At 47.1% G+C, this 23533-nt stretch overlaps 1 protein-coding gene across 2 annotated transcripts in view; it reads left to right on the forward strand.

Moving 5' to 3' along the window:
- nlgn3a (neuroligin 3a) overlaps window positions 1–15952 on the forward strand; it is a 157027-nt gene extending 141075 nt beyond the window's left edge. Inside the window, exon 8 of one of the 2 annotated variants that reach the window (XM_053879501.1) lies at window positions 12734–15952. In XM_053879501.1, the coding sequence (XP_053735476.1) occupies window positions 12734–13592 (859 nt within the window). In that variant the 3' untranslated portion in view covers window positions 13593–15952. The remainder of the gene's footprint in view (window positions 1–12733) is intronic. The other variant, XM_053879502.1, reaches the window with a different exon arrangement.
- The last annotated feature ends 7581 nt before the right edge of the window (window positions 15953–23533 follow it).

Genomic DNA, 23533 nt, shown 5'->3' on the forward strand with positions numbered 1-23533 from the left:
ATTTTCATACTCAAACTTCCATCACAGCATAAAGAACGTCCAACCAATTATTGGAGCCGTTTCATACTGCCATATGTATTCACAGCTGTATAGTGCACCATGTCCTACTCGACTGTTTACGACAGTGATATTTCTATAATAATTTTAAAAATCATCTGTGGTTTTATTCCGAGGTCTTGTGTGGGAGGAGACACCAGCAGGCATTAATAATGTTAAGAGCATGTTTTTAAAAAATCTATCAGAGCCTAAAAACAACCCATGTAAAGCCTGCTACAGATGAAAACCATCCAGCTCGGCTCTTGTTCTCTGATAAAAGGAACAAAAGGTGTCGTAAGATGGGACGCGTTGCATTGCGTTCAACGAGCCCAAGGTACTTTCTTCCAGGTGTGTGTGTGTGTGTGTGTAAACAGCCGCCCCCTGCTGTGTCGCAACAGCCACTAGCCCCAAATAGCAGCCTGCACACGTCGTCTCCCTGTATGCTGCCTCCAGCTGGGCTGTTCATTATTGCTCTTTGTCACAAGCCAACCTTGCGGTGAAGAAATACCCGTGAAGTAGTGCTGGGCTAAATCCACTCACTCTTAAGTGTATATAACGTGTAGTTAGTAATAGTTCGCTGCCAGGCGGAAACAGGATTTTACATCAGTAATAGGCAGTGCTTTAGTTCATGTATTTTATTCTGGTTTTCAGACACTACCTCATGCCATATTTTCCTCATAACTGTTGGCAACACTCTGTGCTTGTTACAGTCTTTCTACAAAGTGTTTGTCCTGCCATTATTTTTCACTAGTTTCCATTTAACCCCTGACAACTGTCGAGTCTATTGATACTGAAATGCACTTAAATCACTCTCCAGAATTGTGAACTGTAATGTGTAATGTCCCATTATGTGCATATGAACAATGAAGAAGTGAACACATGAGTGAGAGGTGGAAGGTGAGCCAAGGTCAGGAATGACTTTTGACTTGACCTTCCTCTATCAGTTCATTTTAAAGCAAATTATCTTTTTTGTTTCCTCTCCAAGAATGATATTGCAATAATTTATTATTATTATTATTATTGGTTCTATTTATATGTTTATTTATGATTATTTTATTAAAAATGTGGAAAACGTTACCATTCCACAAACACATTTTTATTTATTTAGAATCTGCAGTATCCGTTCAGATTGTTTGGCATAAACCTGGATGTTGGCCAGCAAAAATCTTAATCGTAACAGATCTTTTAGAAGAAATCTCAGCAGTTTTTCAGAAGATGAAACGGCAGCTGAAGGTGATGCAACCTTTATTCATGTCTTCACTCACACCGTCGTGTGTGTGTGTGGCGAGCTTCGTGAATGTGGCGCCGCCTGCCAGCCTGACCTGAGGGGCCAGTGTTACAGGGGCGACTCGGCTGAGGGACACTCAGGCCCCATGAGCTGAGCAGCTAATGGAAATTGATTTTAAATCCCGGAGTTGCTTCATCAAAACACAAAGCTACGCCTTCAACAACAACCAATCCACCTGTAAATATCACTTTCCACCACCTATTTCCCTACTCTTTTCCACTGAGAACCATGGTGTCCGACTTGGAGATGGCTGCATCCAATTGGCCACCAGTCCTGACTGTCAGTCCATCTCCAGCTCAGTTGCACTGTGTTTTTGTGGATCCTGCTGTTCAAATACATGAGAGCCGGGTGTTGCAGGCAGAACCAGGTCCGTTGCACAAAGAAGTGACGCAATCTCCAGGTCACGGAACAGCAAACCCTGTCTTGTGCTTTTAATTGTCAGAGGAATCTAATCTCAGCTCAGCTTGTGCCACATAAAAGGGGCAGCATGAAAAGGTGAGGCCTTTCAAAATGGAACGTGAAGAAAGGGAGGGAAAAGAACAGCATCTCTCAGCTGATTCCTTTCAGACTTGTTATTCGCCTGAACTTCCTCAGACATATTGGATTTAAGGCAGCTGAAATGTTGCTGTCCAGTGTTGCCCGGTGAACACCTCCTCTACCTCATCATCATTCACACTTTGTATTCAATACTTCATAATTGAATATTAAGATTCTCCCCCCAAAAAAGCAACCATTTGCTTGTGTTTTTATTAACAAGCGAATACATTAGCATCACTGTTCAATGCCGCGACATGTTTATTATAAAACAGTAAATCTTGTGAACTGTGGATTAATAATCATAACCTCAACTCATTGTTATGTGCTGCAGTTTAATGAGTTGAAATTGTCTATGAGCTCAAGTTAGACAAACAAGTGAACAAGTTTGGCAACATAAACGTTGCACTCGTTCCTACGCAGCGGTGGTGAACCCGTGGAGTGCTGCTGGCGAAGGACGTGCAGATGTTGGATCCACCTAAGCAGCTGTCTGCGCTGCCCAGCGGCCAGATGTAGACGCCAAATTTAATTTGTGCTCATCATCTGTTTATTTCCTCACAAGGGTGTCGTGTGATGACAGTATTTTATTTCAACATTTGAGCCTCGAGGGTCAACTGGGGTCACTCTGAGGACCGGTGTTAGTTAGCTACTAAAAAGTTAGTTGCAAGATGAACCAAAATAACACATCTTGACCAGTCCATTAATGTTTACGATGAAAGAGAGTTGTGAACGTGAAATCTTTGAGAGTCGCTCAGCTTGGTGTCACACAAGAGACTTGTCTTCAAAATCTGGATTCACGGTTCTGAAACGAATCCTTTCTCTCATCTCGGATCCAGTCCTTTCATACATTTCAATGCACGTTTGGGCACGTAACAGAACAAGTGTTGACAACTCTTTACTTTCTTTCTGTCTTTCTTTAAATGCCTGGTTACAGCACTGCAACCAACAAGCAGCCAGTGGTAGAGATAACTGGCGACTGGTCCACTAACAAAATGAGTAGCAGTTGTTGCAGTACAGACAGCAGAGGGCTCCACCTGCGATGCGTTGTCTTTTAATATTGCTGTTCATGTTTGCTTAATGCAGTTTCCAAAATGTAAAACGATAAATCTAACACTCAATGGATGAGTGATTTATGGAGCCCAGTCTAATCAGACACACTTCTCTGGCAGGCGCTTTGAATTGATTCGCCCATGAACGCTGCGATACAACGCTGTGTCGGCGTTGACTGGTGCGCCGTTCAATAGAGCTAATATTATTGAGGCAGTCCATTGAAAGTTTCCTTTTGAACACAATGTGATTCTCCAGTGTTTTGTGAGGACTCTAAGGCATTGGTGTTGGGGACGACCCGGCTATGACTCTCACCTGGCCTTGGCCCAAACAAACAGCAGACATCAAAACAATGCGCTGCTCTTCACCCCTGACCTTGCGTCAGTGTGTCCATGCTCCGAGGAAGCGCTGGGCCTCTGCCCTGCCAGCATTCCAAACCCTGGGATTACACTGCGATCGCGATGAGGCTCTCAGAGCGTAAAGAAACCAGGATTAAATGCTGGGAAAACGCACCATGCGGGGGGTAATTTCACTCCACGCCAAGCCACAGAAGCTACCATCAACTCTTCAGGGGGGGATTGAGGATGTAGGATCATTTACATATCTTTCCAGGATCTCGTTTTCGGATTATCCTCCCTCATTTAGCCAACACTTGGGAATAAAGATGCTTCCTACCACACCAGTCCGAGCCGATCTGGCTCAGGAGGACACGCTCTTAATGAAGACCCAGTTGGATTCCCTTTGACTTTGCTCTCAGTAAAGCAGCTCCAGCTCCCCCTCCAGATGTTCGTAATGAGCTGACCCAGATTGCACTTCCTGTCCTGCCTGCTAAATCGGCTGTAGCGGCATGTGTGACACCGTGTTAAGACACTTGGGCTGCATGTCAACAGTGCGTATCATATAGCAGGATTCTCCCCAAAGCTCTTTGCTCCCGTGGCTCTGCTGTGTCATCTGTGCAGGACAAATCCCTGCCCGAGCAAGTGTCGCCGGGGCAGCACGCGCTGTCAATCTCCTCAGAGTGTGTGATTAATGGCAGGCGCATCACAAGCCAAACGCTGTGTTCCACAAACTGAGTCTTTGTCATGTGTTTTAACGTCATGCCATGTTGATACCGCGATGACTCAACAAATCCTTCTGAATCTCACTCTCTCTTTGGCTCCTACTGTCGCAGTGACTGTCGTCTCCAACACGGCGTGTTTCTGAGATTTAAGCTGAAGGTGTCGTCATATGCTCGTGTAATGCGGTCACTGGGCTTGTCTAAGGGCGCTTTCACACTACGGGTTCTGTCTCGAGACAAAGCTCTTTCGCCTCAGAAGTCTGAGATGTGAACACAAGCGAGTCGTGTTTTGGCCACGGACTTCATCCCCGCTGGACACCACGCATTGTCTCGGGAAACGCTCAGCGGGTGCTGAGCTTCTCGCCTCAGGTGACTCGCGTTAGACGCCAGAAACTACGTGTCCAGCACGACTCCACACAAACATGATAAATGCCGGGTAGTAAAGGGTCTGATCGCTGTCTGGGTGCATAACATCGTTCAAAAACGACTTCTCAAACTCCCAGAACACCAAGGTGTGCAGGAAAATTGAGAGCAGCGCAGCGGTCTGGGACTCGCAATGTGTGTGTGTTTGATAACTCACGTGTTTTCTCCTTTATTAGGCTGATAAACACCTGATTTTATTGACAGACAGATTTGCTTAAATGAATAATGCTGCGCTCTTCAGTAACTATTTTAACTGCTCTGGTCTCGCTGCAGCGCTGCTGTCTGCCTGAGGACAGCGAAGCGGAAAGACGCTGGTTTTCTGAAGTTACTGAAGATCACCAGAGTATTCATTGATCATGTCAGACATCTGGGTCTGTGCTTAAATGATTAAAACCTTCTCGATCGTCGGTAATCTCTCTCACTGTGTTCAAGGTGTTGTGAGAGCAGCGTGGATCAATCAAGACGCTGCGTATTACACAGCTATTTCCTTGTAAAACAAATATCACAACACTCTTCCATGTATAGTTTTGGCTGAGAAACGTCAAACTCTGTTACAGCCGTGGCGGAGCTCCGTCATCAGTTCCTATCTGAGGTTACGATGACTCCTAATGTGGAGAAGAGACAGAAAAATAAGGCGGTCAAGCCGATGGTGGTAAATAGGTTGTTGTGCGGCTCATGACGACTTCCTTGAGACGTGCTTTGTCGTGGATGACAAACCTGCTATTTTGCGCGTGCCGCCAGCTGAGGAGAAAAAATAGACATTGCCTGAGGCGCACAGGTGCAATGCTGCACAGCAGGGGGCCAATCGGACTCAGACCCACCCGAGACAGAACCCGTAGTGTGGAAAGCCCCTAAATGACGCAACAATTTTGTGACGTGGATGTGAACTATACTCCAAAAAAGTGAAGGTCAGTCAGTGACTGTTGTGTATTTGGAACCCGGTCAACAACCATGTGGTGTGGCTCCAAGGTTAGCACCGGAACGCTGTCATGGTTTCGCCTTCATTTTCCGTCCACCTCTCCCTCATGACTTGGCCACAACACACTCTGGGTGTGTGTTTTACATCCTGAGCAAGAGCTAAAATATGCGCCATTGATTGCTTTGTCTTAAGTGACAAAAGCTGCCGATGAAACAAATGTAGATAAAGGAAAATACAAGCTGCAGTTTAACCGACAGCCGGCTGAGTTACAGCCTCCGCTCTTATTATTTGCACAGTCCTGTGCAGTGTAAACATTCACTAGGGTGAGTCGGCTGTTTCTGACCCAAGCCGCAGAAGGTCCTGGCTCCAACCTTCAGCGGGAACAGGTCCCGCTCCACATCCTGGTCGGCAGTAACAAAGGTAAGGAGCGTGGTGTTGCTTGTTTAGAGGCCGTAATTCTATCGATGGTCTCCATGTTGGGGGGCTGATCCGACTGGTTATTAACAAGAGAAGATGGACCTGGTTAGGTGAAGTTTCCATAGCACCCACTCATTTGTCTTAACAAATCCTATTCTATTCATGAGGCGTCCTGTCTGGAGGATGGTCAGGTACTTGATCGATACGTCATGTTATCAGCATGTTTATCTTGCTGGAGCATGGACAGGCAATTGATTTACTCTTGCATTAGAATAAGCCAGTATCATGTGATTTTCCTCCTCCACTGAATCCTCTTCATTCGGAATTGTGAAGAGGAATTACTTTATTTCACACTGTGCAGCATAAATGATCCCTCATCAAAAATGGCTGCCTTCAGTCTGATGAAAACAGAAAAGTGACCAAAAAAAAGGTGAGACGGAGGTGGGGCTGTTTTTCCTTTCATCTTGCTGCCACTCATTTCATCACACGAGTCGATAGCATCCGTAATGAGGAGTGGTCCCAGTGTTGTGTCCTCGCCCCAAAGTCACCGTGCCTCGCCCCGCATCACTTAGCCTGCTGAACCCAGGCCTGCCATGAAATATGAGCCTCACGGCAGGTGAGGAGAGCTGGAACTTTTCCCCGATCTGCCTGGTCCTCGACCAAGGCTCGACCCCAAAAGCTTGTCTGATCCAGAACATTCATCTGTCTGTGTTGTCTGGTTCAGGCCGTAATAACGGGACAATTCCATCCAGGCCTGCACGATTCAGGGGAAAATATGAATCACAATTTTTTAGCTAAGAATTGATATCACGATTCTCTGCCATGGTTTGTTTTCCTCATGAAATACATAGTTTATTGCACACATAAACCATGACCAAACAAAGTTGCATCACCAGGCATATGACGTTTGAGGTGCTGATAAAGATTTGTGGTAGGGAGGCTCCGATCAGGGTTTTTGCTGCCGATCTGGATACCGATCACATGGATTGACAAAGAATTTGTTATCAAAATGATCAGACTTTCTGTGTCGAAGATGTGAAAACATGAACCATTAAATCATTTTAACTCAGAAAGGTTTTATTACTTTATTACTTCTAGAAGGCAAAAAAAAAATCTTGCAGAATGCAACTGTCATATCAAAAGGACATAACTCAAAAACATGTAATTTGATGTGAGACATCGCAGGTGAATCTCTAGAGACTGTGCTGTGTCCGTGAAATATTGACATACTGTAGCGGCACTGTTGAGACAGAGGGCACTGCATTGATGAAAGTTTCCACTTCAGATGTTTTCAACAGTTTCTGGTGGCTGACGAACGCCGCACCTGACTCCAAAACGGAGACGGATTCGGTCGATTCTGTCTTCCTGTAAACGACACCTGAGAAATGCTGCTTGGTGAAATTGATGATTATTTGTCGCTCCGAATGACACTCTGGGCGTCAGCTACACTCACTTTCACTCTCACTTTCATGACCCCGGAACACTCTCCATGCTCCGTCCTTTTTTTCGTAACATGTTCGTTTTGAATCTGTTTCTCCGAACTAGTTCCTGGTTTGTCATCCGCATTCCATCAGTTTCTATCCTGTCGCCGACCGACCCAATCACTACCGCGTTCACGTCACCAGTGAAACACGTGACTACAAGGCGCTTCGTCATTGGTTGAAGGAGGAGTCACAAGGATTGTGGGAACTCAGAAAGTAGTAGCTTGCAGCGCTGTTTGGGAGCATAAAACTCACAGAGGAAAGTAGCATCTGTGATGCAAATCCAGTCGGTTTGTAAATTAAATGCGAATGGAAAATTAATTGAAAATTAAATCAGACACAAGGGTGAATCGAAATTGCATTTTTTTACGGTTTATCATGCAGGCCTACTTCCATGTGTTCACTGATGTTTAACACTGGTCCTCAGAGGGCCACAGTGGGTGAAGGTTTTTGTTCCAACCCAATCCAGAGGACACCTTCCCAAAAATGGCCTCACATGGAAATCATTTCAGTTGGCAGATTATTTTTCATCTATCATTGTTTTATTTATCCCTATATTGATTTTCCATCCATTTCACCGCCAACATGCTCATGCAGAAGAGTACAGCCGTCCATGACAAGGCCCGGCCTGCTGGCAGGGGAGAACCAGCCCTGTGGGAATATCTTCCCCACAGTGACAGGAGCTAAAATAAACATCGTCCAACTTTGCACATTTTTAGCAGCGGAGCAAAATGACTCCTGGTGTCGCTGATTTAATGCATGTCCCTTGTTTTATGCTGAGGAGCCTCAATTGCAGACCCTGATTCCTTGAGTGGAGTGAAAATAGATTCCTGTCCTCGGCCTGGGGCCATCTAAACGTGTCTTCTCAGATTTGGCGATGGCGAGGTCTATGATCACTCAAGCGCTTCAAATTACATCAGGATGAAAAGGGGAAGGAGGTACGCGGGGAATGAAAAAAGACAGAAGATGATATTCATTCTCTGCCGTATCTGGCTTTTACATCAGTGCTTGCAGTTAGGTTCTTTGAATCGGTAATGAGCAGCGGGTTTGTTCCGCCTCGTCTGCAGGTAGGAAGAGAGACTCTTTATATATAAAGCCAGGAGAAGCCCGTCATCATCACGTGTCATGTGACGCGGCTCGGGGGTCGTTGCATCAGGATGAGTTACAAATACAAGCACACACGGAGCTGCAGCTCCAAAGAGCATCAATCACAGATAAGAACAGGCTTAAACACGCCTTGCTGGCTCAGGTCAGCCGGGGTCACGGGGTTGCAGGTGGGGGGGCGGGGCCTGCTTTGATGAGCCCAATGACAGGAGGCAGCTAATGCAGCCGTCACACCCTGTCACACGCCCAGCGAGGCCTTTCATGTGGAGGGTCACTCACTTGTGGCACGGGATCTGGTGAAGGCCGTCGCAGAAGCGCAGGATAGTTTTAGCACCTGCTTCCCATACGGGCCCCTGGTGCCACAGAGAGGATGTCTTGCATGTGCATACCTGGGTCCTCGCAGCACCTCACCCCTGTCTGTCACATGGTCCTGCTGTTGGAGGGAGGGCACCTGTTTGATGTGTTGTGGTGCCAGCTGACCCACAGCTGCAACACTAGCCTGTTCACAGACCAATCGCTGGCTTCAAGAACCTGCCACCAGCGTGTCTTCACCACGTACAACACTACACTTGATCAGGCACGTCTGGGACCAAGTGGCAAATGGCTGAGTTTTGTTGAACTGAACTCCAGCGACGGCTGGTGGAAACATGCAGAGGACTTTGCATCTGAGTCACCTCACTGTCATCTGTTGAAAATAAGTCTGAACTGCAGTCAGATAAACATCCAGTCCTCAGTTGCTGCTCGCAATAATTATAGTGTAGAAATAATTCTCCAGTGATGATATTGCTGGAGTTTGTGCTCTGTATTGATGCAACACCGTCACTCCCTCCTGCTGCTCCACGCCGCAACGGATGCGTCACCAGACTCGGTTTACACAACAAGCCAGTGAGTGCGGACCACCTTCAAACAGGAGTCAACGTGTCACCGGAGCGTCTTGGGTGCTTCTGGGTTTAAACAGGTCCAATGGCATCTCTGAGATGTAGGTGAGGCTGAGCTTGACTTGCCTTCTATCCCATAACTGCACAGTTGAGTTCATTTTCTGAGAAGATGGTCAGGCTTTTTTATGGAGCATGAATTTGAAGAACGTCAAGTCGACTTTTCCTCTTGGATGTTTTCATGATTCCGCCAAGATCTGAGAGGAATTACCACGTTCACTGGCTCATCTGCCGCCGTCAGATCAGATCATGCTCCTTTCATAACTCTTCACATCCACTCGTCCTTGTCTCTTTACAGCGCTTATTAAACTGACAAAAGCTGCTGACACTATTTGCTTGACTTGTATTACCATATATCAAGTTAAAGAATCAGCGCGGTGGACTGAGCCTGACCTTATATGTTCGACACCCCACCCCTCCTCCAACTGTGCCTTTCTCATGCCTGTCCTGCACAAGACCAGGAGGTTCCATCACCACCACAGTGCGACAACACGTATGAAACTAACAGGCTCCCAGTGCCGACGGTGAGCGTTAACCAGGGGACGCTCCACTTCAAATACAGCAGACGGAGAGCAGCTCTTTGACTGCAGGTCAGGTTCTGACTTCAAAGCGTGTGCTGAGACCTTAATGGAGGAGTGATGGTAGAAATGTTCAAAGGAGTGGAGTGTGTTTATTTTTAAGAAATAGCCGGTAATAGACAGTCGATCGGGTTGTCTTTTTCTAATAACTCGGTCTTCATTCCGTCTTTTGTCAACAAGAGTGGAGCCGCATTTCCCAACACTCAACAGACAGGAGCCGATCAGGAGACCCCAGTTTCCACTGGGCTGAAATGCAGAGTGTTCTAAATCTAGGTCAAATGTAGAGGAGCTGTTGCAGAATCTAATAGAATTAGAAGCTACAAAAGTTCCCCACTGGGAAGAAAGTGCCGTTGTGGATGGAGTGGAGCCACACGTGGCTCTTGAAGAAAGGAAACACCCAAAACATTTTTTGAGCCTTGAAACTGGACTTAAATGCTCTCGACTTCCATCACAAACTGAGTCTATTTTACAGAGTCTAATATCAGCGTCAAAAGTCGGTGGTTTAACGGTGAAGGACCAATGCAGTGTTTTCTTCACCTGTTCCACACTGATGGACGAGTTGCTCACGGAAATGCTCTCAAGTGAAAGCCACCTTCACACAGGAGGCAGGGTGGGATTGAAAAATGAACGTTCAGCTGCTGCAGGAGTCAGCCAGGCGGCAGACAAGCATGTCCCGGGCTCGTCCGTTGACGTCTTGTTCTCCGGCATGTTGTGCACGGGGGAGATCAATATGACCTTACCTCCCGCGCCCCTCCTTTCAAACGTAATTACAGATATTCAGCTACAAAGTCATCATAGCCTGCCTGTCAATATTCATTGGGGATCATTACGGGACTAATAAAAGAGGTTATTTACAGGCCGCGGTGCTGACACCAGCCTGGGTCCAGGGATTCGGCTTTATCTCAATTTACTCTGCCCCTTTTCCCCTTTTTTCTTTCCCTCTCTCACACACACAAACACACACGGAGGTGCGCTCACACACACACACCTCTCCCTGAAGCACTGACCTGAAAAAGAAAAATTGACAGCGGAGAAAGGAAAAGCGGAGAGGATGGAGGTTGAATTCTTCTGGCAGGGTTTCATCCTCTTGGCCTTGTTGTAGGCCCGTGTTAAAGGGGCCGGCGCTTTGTTTGCATTCTAGCAGCTCCTATGTAACCATGACACCTGGAAGAGGTGGAGAAGGGAATATGAGCGGGAAAATCCTAAATTACTGGTACAAGTCCAAAACACAAGCTCCAGAATTTGATGGTGAACAGCCACAGCAGGTTTCGTGGTCAGGGCTTTGTTATGTATCAATAGAATCAATACACCAATGTGTTAAGTGTAATTGAAATGCTGGTGGCCAGCATGTGAAGTCAGGGGTGGAAGAGAGACATCTGTAGGTTCAACAGGGGACTGCGTGATGGAGGAGTGGCGACACACCAGCTCAAGTCATAGGTGCGGTCCTGTGCGCTGGACACCATCGCACACTGCTCTGCTCTCCCAGTCAACAGAGCAGCGTCAGGGCCTCAGCTGCAGACTGCTTCGAATGTGTGCTGACGTTCACTGAGCATGGCTGTGTTTCGCGGGTCGTCTGAGTTAGACCAGAGTCGTGGCGAGGAGAAAGGTAGATGGAGTTTTAGGCATCTTCATGAAGAGGTGTCCCGGTGTTTATTACTGCAATATTAGGCTGAACAGATGCCCCTTCTGTCCCCGGGAACTTTCTCTTCACAAGGCTGTATTTCAGGGAATTTCATCGGGACATGGAGCATCTGATTCTGGTGAAAAGATGGAAACACAAGTCGTGCTTCAAGGCTTCGCCTGGACCTCGCGCAGTACTGCGTGGTTATTTTAGGTGACGTCATGCATTACTACAGCCGTGTACGGTGTACCAATATTTTACTCTATACAGCATGTGCTGAGCTGGACTCTGCTTCAGCGAGACGTGGATACTCTCATGGTTTTGGGAGAAAACGATGAAAGGAAAACCTCTCCAAAGTTCTGAGAACCAAAGGATCTCTCCGCCCCCGTGAAAAGTATCTGAACATCGAGTGCGGTGCCTCACTAACTATTAAGCAACGAGGCCGAAGAAAAAATTGTTCTGTTGGTTTCACAAGATCCAAGTCTGAGGTCACAGTGTCTGTCACAGAATGTGCACTATACTGGACAGTAATCACACTGGAGAGTATCATGTCTTGCGAATTGAATCAGGCAAAACTTTGTTTCAGGTAAAGCAGTGCAAAAGTAATGCAAAAGAAGAGTGACTGCTTTACATTGTAATTCAGTAATACTCTAGTGTAACTCATCTAATCTCATCCAGCACTGCCCTTGTGGGTCACTGACTCTCACCATGCAGAGTTCATCCATTCATATTGTTTTTCATACTTGAATACATTTTCGAGCAGATAGCAATACTGCTATTGATTCAATTCCTGTGTATGTACAGGGGGCGCTCTTGTCATCCTTTCGACTTGTGAGCTGGATGATGTACGTGCTGTAACAAACACAGCCCCAGTTTTCAGATGGCGCTGGTTTGAAAATAACTGGTGGAGGTAAAGGGGCTGCGAGCAGTGAATATCTGGTGAATCAACTGTGTTTTCAGCCCCTGCATCCCTTCAGGCAACTCGCCGTGTGTGCTCTGCCCCTCATGCTGCTGTGTGAGCTGCTCCTCCTCCTTCCTCATCCATGGCTGTGTAGGTTGTGGTCAGCCTCAGACAAGCAGCCATATCAAGATAATCAGGAGAATTGAATAACTGTAGCATCGCTCGCTCGAACTTTCTGAGCGATGTTGAGCAGCACATGCGTCACATGCTTTCCACTGTTTAGCTTGTTGTGAAAGGTGATTCTATGATGGGACGACTGACCACCTCCAGCCATCGAATCCTGAAGGTTTCAAAGTCCTCCTCACTTTGATGTTTCCTGTCTCTCTGTGCAGGGATCCCAACAAGCCAGTTCCTCAAGACACAAAGTTCATCCACACCAAGGCCAACCGCTTCGAGGAGGTGGCCTGGTCCAAGTACAACCCCCAGGACCAGCTGTACCTGCACATCGGACTCAAGCCCCGCGTGCGGGACCACTATCGTGCCACCAAAGTGGCCTTCTGGAAACACCTGGTGCCGCACTTGTACAACCTGCATGACATGTTCCACTACACCTCCACCACCACCAAGGTGCCCCCACCCGAGACCACTCAGAACACCCTGGCCACCAAAAGGCCCAATGGCAAAACCTCCTGGCCGCTGAACACCAAACGACCGCCCATGTCCCCGGCTTACAACAGCGAGGACAAGGACGCGTGGAGCGACGAGGAGGAGACGGGCCCCCTGTTGGTGGAGAACCCCCGGGACTACTCCACCGAGCTCAGCGTCACCATCGCCGTGGGCGCCTCCCTGCTTTTCCTCAACGTGCTGGCTTTCGCAGCGCTCTACTACCGCAAGGATAAGCGTCGGCAGGACTCCGCCCACGGGCAGCCCAGTCCGCAACGCCAGACCACCTCCAATGACATCGGTCACCATGCGCCCGAGGAGGAGATCATGTCCCTGCAGATGAACCAGACGCACCACGAGTGCGAGGCGGGGAACAGCAGCGAGGGGGCGCTGCGTCTGGCCTCCCTCCCCGACTACACACTCACCCTGCGGCGCTCTCCCGACGACATTCCCCTCATGACCCCCAACACGATAACCATGATCCCAAACTCCTTGGTGGGCATGCCCAACCTGCACCCCTACAACACCTTCACCACCGGCTTCAACTCCACCGGCCTGCCCCACTCCCACTCCACCACCCGCGTATAGCTTTAAGGAACCAGACGAGGGAGGAGGAGGAGGAGGAGGAGGAGGAAGAGCGCAGGGATGAACCAGCGGAGAAGAGGATTGTGTTTTATAAATATCACAGCGTGGGGGAGGGGAAGGGAAGGGCAGGAGTTGGATTAAAACGTGAAGAGATTTATCAAGACTTTTCCTACGAGGAGAGTTGCTGAGAGCTGTTGTGCAGAGCTGCCAAAATCAAACTGCTTCCCTTCTCCTCATCTGAGACGGAACCTTTTTGCTGTCTTTTTTTCTAAAGTAATCATTTTAAAAGCCTTTTTAAGCAGATTTAGGAGATACCAACACGTTTTTTCTTGAATTCATTAAAAACAAAAAAAGAAAAGAAAAAACAATCAGAAGTGCTTTTCATTTCCCCTCCCTTGCTCCTGCCGGAGACTAGAACAATGGCCTGTTTGTCGACATTTTCAGCCGCTTCTTGAGTTTATTTTCTGTTTCAATGCCTTATAAAACCCATCTTCTCGTCATCCTTTCTACTCCCTGAAACGATTTCACGCCAAGTGTGTTACAAGCAGATGAGACTCAGAGATGAGAGACTGAATCCAGGATCGGGGGCCGGAGGACGTGCAGACGTGGAGATTTGGAGCCCGTTTTGGGATCCTGTTTTTTCCTTGTGGTGGAGCAGGAGCTGAACAATATAAAGTGTTATGATTTTTATTTTTGCCTTGGACACCTCCTGTCAGGAGATGAAAGCGTGGCGATGAATACATTGTACTGTGATTGTTTTGTTTGGGAAAAAAAAAGTGCATATTTTACATGAGTTTCTTTGCTCTCTGATATTCTCTCCACCGCCCTGTGCACATGCTGCTGCGGGCTTGTGTGCATGAGAACACGTCCTCCTGAGAGGACCAGACACAGGTGGAACTCTGCAGTGAATATGTATGAATGAATGTGTGTTTGTGCACCGTTTCTCTTGATTTCTTTGTTTCCTTTAATTTGTCGGTTGTATAATGTGATTCTGGAGCTGAAGATTCTTCTCATGATGCGTTTGGTTCATCACATGTAATGTTCCTGCTGTGTGTCTGTCTTTGCAAAATAGCACTTTGGTTATTTTTCAAAGTTCTATATGTCTAATTTTGCTTAAAGATTATAAATAAATATATTATTTTACGTGTAAGAGAAAAACAAAAATAGCTTAAGACTCAGCCGAACTAACTGACATGATTCCATTGACTTTGTAAAAGTTCCTCTTCAAAAAGCAGATGCCTGATCGCGCTGAATAAATCAGTCAATTTAGGCTCTTGAATATCTATATATATATATATCTATATATATAAATATGGGCATACATACATATATGTATAGGGCTTCTATAGAGATATCACGTCCGACAGAGAAGACAAAATCACTGCTCAGCAACACAAACTGTTTTCATTTGTCATATGAAACATCCCAAGCCAAGAAAGCTCTCGATGTCTTTGTAAGAGCTCTATATGTATATTTATGTATAGAATATTTAATATTTATTTATGTACACCAGATTCATTCATGCTGATTGTGCCATGTACCAAATTAAAACTGTAAAAAAAAGGGTGAATATCAGGTTTCACTAAACTTTCTTTTTATTCCAGCTGCTGTTTTTCTTACTTTATTTTTGCGTTATTCACAATGGTAATTCAAGCCTCTTTATTTTCTCTCTCTTCTGCCTCAATTCCTTCTTGTTCTGCTTTTTTTTTTACCTCATTTAAGCCCTAGAGATTCTGACTAACAGCTTGGGGCCGGCGTGGAAATCACCAAATTTTACACTAATTCATGCAAATTCAAGCCGCAGCAGAGGAAGCTTGTGAATCTATTGCTTCCATGTAGCGACAGTCCATCCTACTGTGTGTGAGCCTCCAGGAAACAGCCTTGTTGTCAAGTGGAAACTCTTGCTTTTTAGAATATTTGGTGAAATCTGAACTCCTCATCTGTCGCGCAGTGGTCGCGGTGACACAACCTGACTGCCCATCTTTTGGTGCCAAACAGAGACCTTAAATAAATAACTTCAGTTTGTTCCATGTCACGTCTGATTTCTGGTTTCAAAAAGCTGCTTCAGTCTCAACGAATCAGTCTTTGTTTCTCAGCACTTTTCATCCCTAACAGTGTCATGGAGAATAGAAAGCAGAAACATTTGTTCAACAAAAACCCAAACTGGGTTCCTGAGTCGTGCGAGCGCCGTGACGACATCGATAATGTCAGATTTCTGCCATTCAGTAAACTCCGTCCGACATGATTTCGTGATGAAAGCAACTGTTCTGTGCCATATTTCAATGCCTAGACTCTTGGTACATTCATTCATTCATTAAAAGGAATTTTGTGAAACGTGTTGGTCTCAGCTTTTGTTTTCACCAGCGAGCTTGATGTGCGTGCCTGACTCTCGTCTCAAAACTCTGTGAAAAATTCACTAGCTGTGTCACACATCTACTCCAAACGGTCCAGAGCTCCTCTGTATCCAGGCCTGCTGCGGGGGGGTGGCTGGAGGAGCTGCTTCCGAGTGAGCACTTCTTTGGCCTGAATTTATATGATATCACATAGGTGTTGTGAGATTTGTCTTATGTCCTTCAGGGGATCAGTTGTTTAAGTGATGATGGTTCCATTCCTTCTTCTTCCTCTTGGGTGCTTTGTTTGTTTGTTCCTCTCTATTCCTTCAGTGAGTCAGAGCTCCATGAGAGGGTGGACAGCTGGACACACCTGGACAGACAACCATGCTCACCTCAACACTTTAGAGCCCAGCCGGTGGTGACTGGATTATTAAGAGTCTGTGCAGTCATCTTGAGCATCTGTCTTCCGCCTCGCTTCAGTCACGCAGCCACGAGTCTCTTCACCTAATTCCCTTCCATCTGCATCTATATTTTTGGAAGTTTCCGGATTCATTGTTGAGATTTCGAATCTCTTTTTAGCACTGCTGTCTGCGTGGGTCACGATATCAGCATGAAATGATGGAGGTTTGAGAGGAGCGCTTCCTTTGGAGTCATTCAGGCCCGTCTAGTTCAGCTGTGGGAGGAAAGCAGAGTGCCTGGAGGAGGGAGGGCGCACAACTGCTCTGAAGCCATAACATCCTCACTCGACAGTCCTACATGATATTTCCGTGCAATATAAGGCGCGTTGTGAGTTTGAAGGTGTCGCGTGTGGAAAGCACGTGGATCCCTGCGTCGTCAAACTGGGTATCTGATGAAACACGTCGCTCTGATTTAACAGCGGCGGCTGCAGCCAAGGAAGCCCGGTCACAGTTGCTGCCGGGGGCCATCAGGGTTATTTCAGGAAAAATGCTAAAAGACTGATCCATGTGAGTCAACACGCTTCTCTCTCTCTCTCACTCTCATCGTGGTTTTACCTCAAATTAATCTACTTGAGTAGAACAGCTTGTTTCATAAGTTAAGTGCATCAACCTTTTTGTTAGAACCTTTTCCCACGAAAGCATTTGCTGAGATTTCTGAGAGTCTCTGCCTCCAACAGCACGGACACTTTCGCTGCTGCTTTGCAAAGGTAAGTGTCACCGCCAGCCGCTTCTGCTTTCCACAAGTGTTTCAGTTCCACCCAGCTGTCAACTGAGGATCCAACATTGGTTTGGGACATTTTGCCGAGACCTTTCACTTCCTGCTCCCTGCTGCAGGTCCCAGCTTCTGAAAACTGGACTGATACGACTATACCACCACCAAGTCACGTGACCTGATGCCGTACCTCACTTATGTCAGGCACGTTTGAATCTGAGCTAATTCAGCGCAGGAGAGCGGCCAGCCTCCACGGACGCCGCCAAAAAACGGTGGAGCGGACGCTAAACTGCATTGTTCCACTCGAAAAATATGGATATGATTTAAAAAATGCCTTTGTTTGGGAATACTTTCATGACACAATACTGACTTGAACAAGACGTGCAACTCCACTTGAAAAGGACTCGCACATTGGCTGATCCAAAGAAGGTGCGCTCGAGTTGCGAGCATTTCATCCCCACAAGTTACTAGTGTGCTAGCGCATAATGTGCGTCTCTTCCATTTCACGTCCAGAGTTGCTCCAGATGATTGAGAACATTTTACACAAGCATGAATTCACAGAGCACAAATCTCTGTCACTCAGGAGAGACTCGGAGTAGAGCCGCTGCTTCTCTGTGTAGAGAGGAGTCAGATGAGGTGGCATCTCATGACGACGCCCCCTGGAGGCCTTCCTTTGGAGATGCCGGGAGGAGACGGAGGGGTTGGAGAAGGACGTTGAAGCTGCTGCCCCTGCGACCCAGCAACAGCCTAGCGGACGACCCATTCTCTGTGGACTTACTCGCTCTGTCTCACACACTCAGACACACACACGTCTAGTGTGTAGCAGAGTTGATTTAGAAACCCATTCAGGACGTTCATGTTCGGCTCAGATATATGGACTGAAGCGCCGACTTGGATGCTCACATGCTGAGCTAATAGCTTTCATTTCTCAGCTGTACTACCTGGAATTTGCGATGACAACGCTGAGCAGCAGGCAAGGAAACAGACCCGAGTATTAGCTGGACACGTCCAGCTGGAGCTCTGGCGATGAAGCCGCGGGGTTCGTGAGCAGCGCTCCACATGGTGGTGAACAGAAGTGCAGGTGCAAGGTGTTGCAAGTGGAAATGGAAACTTCTCAGCAGTTTGACCAAAGCTTTTACTGCTCCACAGTCGTCCGTCACGAGCAGGTGGGCTGCATCACCGGCTTGTTTCTCAGGATTACAGTTTTTTTTTAATTTCTCTGTTCTCCTTATCAAAGTGACTCAGTAATGAGCCAGGTTTTTTTCTCGCTTTCTTGGATCAAATTGTAGGTTTTCCTGTGAAACTCTCGTCTTTGTTGTCGACACCACTCATCATTCCTATCTCCTCACCCTTGTAAATGTCTGGTTCTCATCATTAAACATGATGTTGTTGTTGCAAAATGTCCCTCATCGCAGTCATTATTTCCTCCAGAAGAGAGGACTCACGTGTGTTGTGCCTCCAAAATATCGTCCTGCGACAATGTCGGAGCTTTTTTTGTGCCGCCGGATTCGTAGTCATTCCAGTAGAATGAAACACCCAGGCAGCGACAACATGAGCCGCAGAGTACGGGTGGGTATTTTTCAACTCCAAAGTCGACAACAAATGTAGTGTGCAGCTCTCAGCTCATCAAACTTGCAAATGGACGAGCCACATTCCCAGCACGGCGGCTGCCAGACACCACTTCAGACTTCACTTGAATTTTCCTCACCGGACTCTTTTTCTCTCACATGGGGAATTAGAGATGGGAGTGGCTGCAACAGGCCGCCACACTTTTCAAAAGCTCCTTGAAGAATCCTGGGCCACAGCTCGCTCGCTCGCTCTGCGGCTCCCACCCTGGTGAAGAAGGCTTAGTCAGGCCTTCCTGGGAACATGCCTCCATAACCCTCCCCCAGTCCAAGATGGCTCCCTCAAACAAGAGGAATCAATGAAAAACGCCAAACTGAACAAACACATTCCGCAAATCTCTCTTCATTAGTGACGGGTTGGTGAGGTGTCGTGAAACAGTAGCGCAGAGGTGATGAGACAGTGTCCTCATTTTCAGAGGCCACTAGATGGCGCTCTTGGTTTGGAAATGATGTGAGGTTTCATTGAATCTGTTGTTGAAGTCCAAACAGCATTTAACAGCAGACAGCGCCATCTGGTGGCCCGTGAAAATCAGGACAGTGTTTCATGAAGCCTCATCACCTCATCTGCACTCTTCACCTAGTGAGGTTTCTAGTTGCTAACATTGTGTGTGTTGAGGTCCGTCCAGCTGGACAAAGCACTTTTTTGTGACTACCATAAGTGGAGCACCCTGAACTCTGACTTTATAGCGTTCCAACGGTTATTCATCTCACGAAGAGACACTTCTCGCACATGGTGGGACAGAGGTGTTAGAGGAGAGCGCTAACTTCTACGCTGTCATGCAGCCATGATCAACGTCAAAGGCCATTTAAGACAAGATAAACTCCAAACAGAACCATGGGGCCGGCAGCTGGTACGTCCCCTCAGAGACAGTCCATATAGGCAGCGCAAACACCGTGGCTGGGCTCTTTACATGCAGAGGTCTCAGCTGCAATCTGACGTGGCTCTTGTTTTTATGGACAGCCAGGAATGAACGGGAGCCACCTCTGGTCCAGGCGTCCCACCTGCCCCCGGCCTGAAGCTGCCTGGCGACTGTATAATGATCTGCCCTCCGTAAGATGGATGAAGGGAAGATAGCGCTGAGGCTGCTGAGACTACAGCCTGCAGGCTCCATGTGTGAGAGGGGAGGAAAAACATTCCAAAGCCCAGCACACTATCTGTCCTGGAGAACCCCCTGGTGGCAGCAAGAGCCACCACTTCCAGGGGGTTTCATTTGGCTTGTCACCGCCCTCATTAGTCTCAGAATGATCTCGCAGAGTCAGTTCTTCTCACAGAGCTCTCTCTCCGTTGCATCAGCTGGGCTTGGCCATCAGATGGCAGTCCGCTAAAGCGCCTGTCTGATGGAGATTGCTGGTGGCAGGGGGAAGGTTGCGTCAGCTTCAGCTCCGACACGGAGGATCCCAGAGGTCTCAGCTAAAGCATCTTAGCAGTTAGCACGACAGCGCGCTCAGAGGCTACAGTTGGCTCTTCAGTAACAGTCCAGACTCACACCTCTCAGGACAGACCCCAGCATCTGAGAGCTCAGCTCAGGAGCTGCTGCACAAGACACAGTTCAATCTTCAGTGTGAACGGCAATGATTCAAACATTCCTGAATAACGTAACCTTTTATGTCACTGCTCTTGAGTTCCGCATCCACAAATGTCTGGAATGCTCCTTGGCCCTGTATCCTCTTCCATCCACATGATGTCAGGGGCGAGCGTGTTTGGGAACCAAGAGGAAGCCGTGCTCTCTGTCTCATGACGCCGTGCTCATTTGTCCCACCATCATCCACATTCTTCAGGAACCTTCTGCTTTCCTGGCCAAAACAATACGTCTTCGGAGAGAAAAACAGGATGTGACATCAGAGAAGGCTTCTCCCTGTGAAGAATGCCACAGTTCCAAAACACACTGCTGAAGTTTTTCCACTGAAAGTTCCTACGGGCAACTGTTTGCTTGTTTGTTTTTATGCACGCTGGTTTCCTCCCGCCCGCCACCACCCACTGGCACCAACCTAGCTCACGTTGTTGAGACTGTACAACAGTGCATCATCATCGTCATCATCATCATCATCATTATCATCATCACAACTGCCAGGACTCTAGAATGTCCTTGTGCTGACACACACCACTCATTTGTTTGTGCCTCGTGGCATACAGGAAGTTCCCTGACGGGGGTGGGGCCACGGACACAGCGAAGCCGAACCGTCAGTGATGCTAGCTTGACAAGTGGACCGGTACTCAGAGAGCGCAGGCCTCCACCAGGCCTCCCAGTTGTTGTCTTCATCCATATCATGTAGTGTATTGTTGAAATCACAGTGAGGCCGATCAGACAGCAGGTGGCATGAGCGTTACCAGTGCCTGTGACTCACACAGTGGGCGATGGGAGCAGAGCTGGAACCTTTGACACGACGGTGACATTGTGTAACCAAGCGACTGCACTGTTTCATGAAGCCTCACCTCCCCTTCTCCCATGTTTACCGAGCCAGGGGTTGGCATTCGCGCTCCATTCCCAGCTGCTGTTATTCCTCCAACATGGCGACTGAGACTGTGTGGCGCCACCGCGGCTCAGCTCCCAGCTGGTCGCAGTGTCATCATTTCGAATTATCTAAGAAGTGATGAATATCTTCTCCAACTTTGAAGTCAAGCCACAGCAGGGATTCTTTCTCAACAAAGCCGTTTTATGGTTCACGTGCCGCCATCAGCCTCGGGGGCCTGTGGAATCAGGGCGCAGTGGAGTGGGTGGCGGCCGCTGTTCAGCCACTTCAGTCTCTCAGGGGAGAGGCGTCACTCCAGGTGTCGTCCGGCCGATGCTGGACGTGCTGCTCCTGTCTGGCCTTCCTTGCCTCGCTGTGGCATGAGGAACACCGCCATTACTTCACTAACCTGCATAAAACCCAGCGGCTGATCAGACCTTGGACATGTGTGGCAGGCGAGAGTTAGCCGCTGCGCAGTCGAGCGCTGGACGTGAAAGGCTCCCATTTGAGATGAAACGGCATGAATCCGGCCCAGGTGAAGCTCCAGCTCTGGGTGGCAGGGGACCAGGGGAAGGGGTCTCATCAGGAGCAAAGGCCTTCATGAATTACCAGTCAACTGTGGGTTTATTCAACAAAGTAGCTTTGACTTCATCCTGTCACCCACTCAGCTCTTCAAACGCCTCCGTCCACATGGTTGCTCCATCTGTCCACCTCCAAGCACGGAGAGCAACGTGATGCACCTGCCAGGCCTGTGTGTGGCGCTGTGGGGTTGTTAGCAAATACACATGTGCATGTGCAGCTTCCATGCTGTTGACACGCCACAGGAAACCAGCAACAACAGCAACAACAACAACAACAGGACTCAGAGTTTCCAAAAAGGCCGAGCAACAGTAGCAGTCGCCAACAGCTGGGTAACTGTGACTGGCTCAGAACGTTGAGCAGGTTTCATCTCCTCTGTGATCATGTGATCAGAAGAAAGATACACATTCACACACATGTACATGTTTTCATATCGGCTGTGGATATGAAAACATTGGACTGGATTAAATATGAAATGATCATCGACTCTAGAAATGTAGACATGAGGAGCATGAAATCATTTTTGAAATGTGGAAAAATACTTCATTCAAAAGTACAGATATGAAATGAACAAGATAGATTAGATTAGATTTGAGATTCAAAATAAATAACAATTAATGGACAAAGCACATTCATTAAAATGCAAAAGGTGTTTATTGGGATTAAAAATAAATAAACAAACAAATGAAGCAAAGTGAGGTGGAAAACCTAAAAATAATGTCAACGAATATTTTGAGCGTGAAACATATTTTAGAAAGTTAGTATCATTCCAAAGTAAATAATCCAAACGTGAACAGAGATGAGAGCAGCAAGATGGGAGGTTTATATGATGTTTTTTACATTGATTGATTTATTTATTCACAAATGCTTCTATCAAAACACAGTAACTGGTGGTGTAGCACCAGCATGCAAGACTCTTCAGTTTATCCTGTGAGATGGTTTTCAGAAGAGCATGGACGATAACTGAGACACCAATAATGATCTTAGACTTAGACTTAGACTTAGACTTGACTTTATTGATCCCTTTGGGATGACTCCCTCCAGGAAATTTACGTTTCCAGTAACAATAGAGGCAAGAAAGGGCATGCAGTTAGGAAGAGCATCACACAGAGAATAAGAAAGAAAATACAAATGAAATAAAAATAATAATACTAATAACCTGGAAGTAAAAATACAATTGAAAATAAAATAAGATAAGATTTAAAAAATATATATATATAATAAAAAATAAAATAAAATAAAATAAAATAAAATAAAAAAAAAAAGTTAAAAATTAAACTAGGTTAAAAAGGGTTATTGCACCGTAGGGATGGTTATTGCACATTGAGATGGGTATTGCACATTGTAAGAGCAGGTGTCCATTTCTATGTGGTAAAGCGTGGTGTACCCTACTACTTCCTCCCCCCAAGTGAGGAGTCTGGACAGACTTCTGACACTGAAGAGGAACTTCTTGGATGTCGTATCAAAAGAGCAGACAATTTTAAGTGATGTTAGGCAGTAGACGCAGCAGCAGAAACACAGCTCCGAACAACTTCCTGCAACAGTCGATGCTGGGGAGACCAGGCAGAGTGATGCGCTTCCTGTCTGAGGTCTGCAGTGGTGGGTTTCCTGAGCTGCAGGCAGAAATGTTTGAAGCACATGCAGCACGTAAACCCAGGAAGGTCGGGTCAGGTCGAGAGCGGCTGAAAGAGCCATGTGGTCGGATAACGTTCGAGGGTTAGACAGACGTGGGACCTCATCGCCACTGATAGATACTGGACTGAAGAAGACGCCAGAGCCTCACTGA

The sequence above is a fragment of the Synchiropus splendidus genome, chromosome 11 (genome assembly GCF_027744825.2).
Source record: "Synchiropus splendidus isolate RoL2022-P1 chromosome 11, RoL_Sspl_1.0, whole genome shotgun sequence".
Taxonomy (NCBI): domain Eukaryota; kingdom Metazoa; phylum Chordata; class Actinopteri; order Syngnathiformes; family Callionymidae; genus Synchiropus; species Synchiropus splendidus.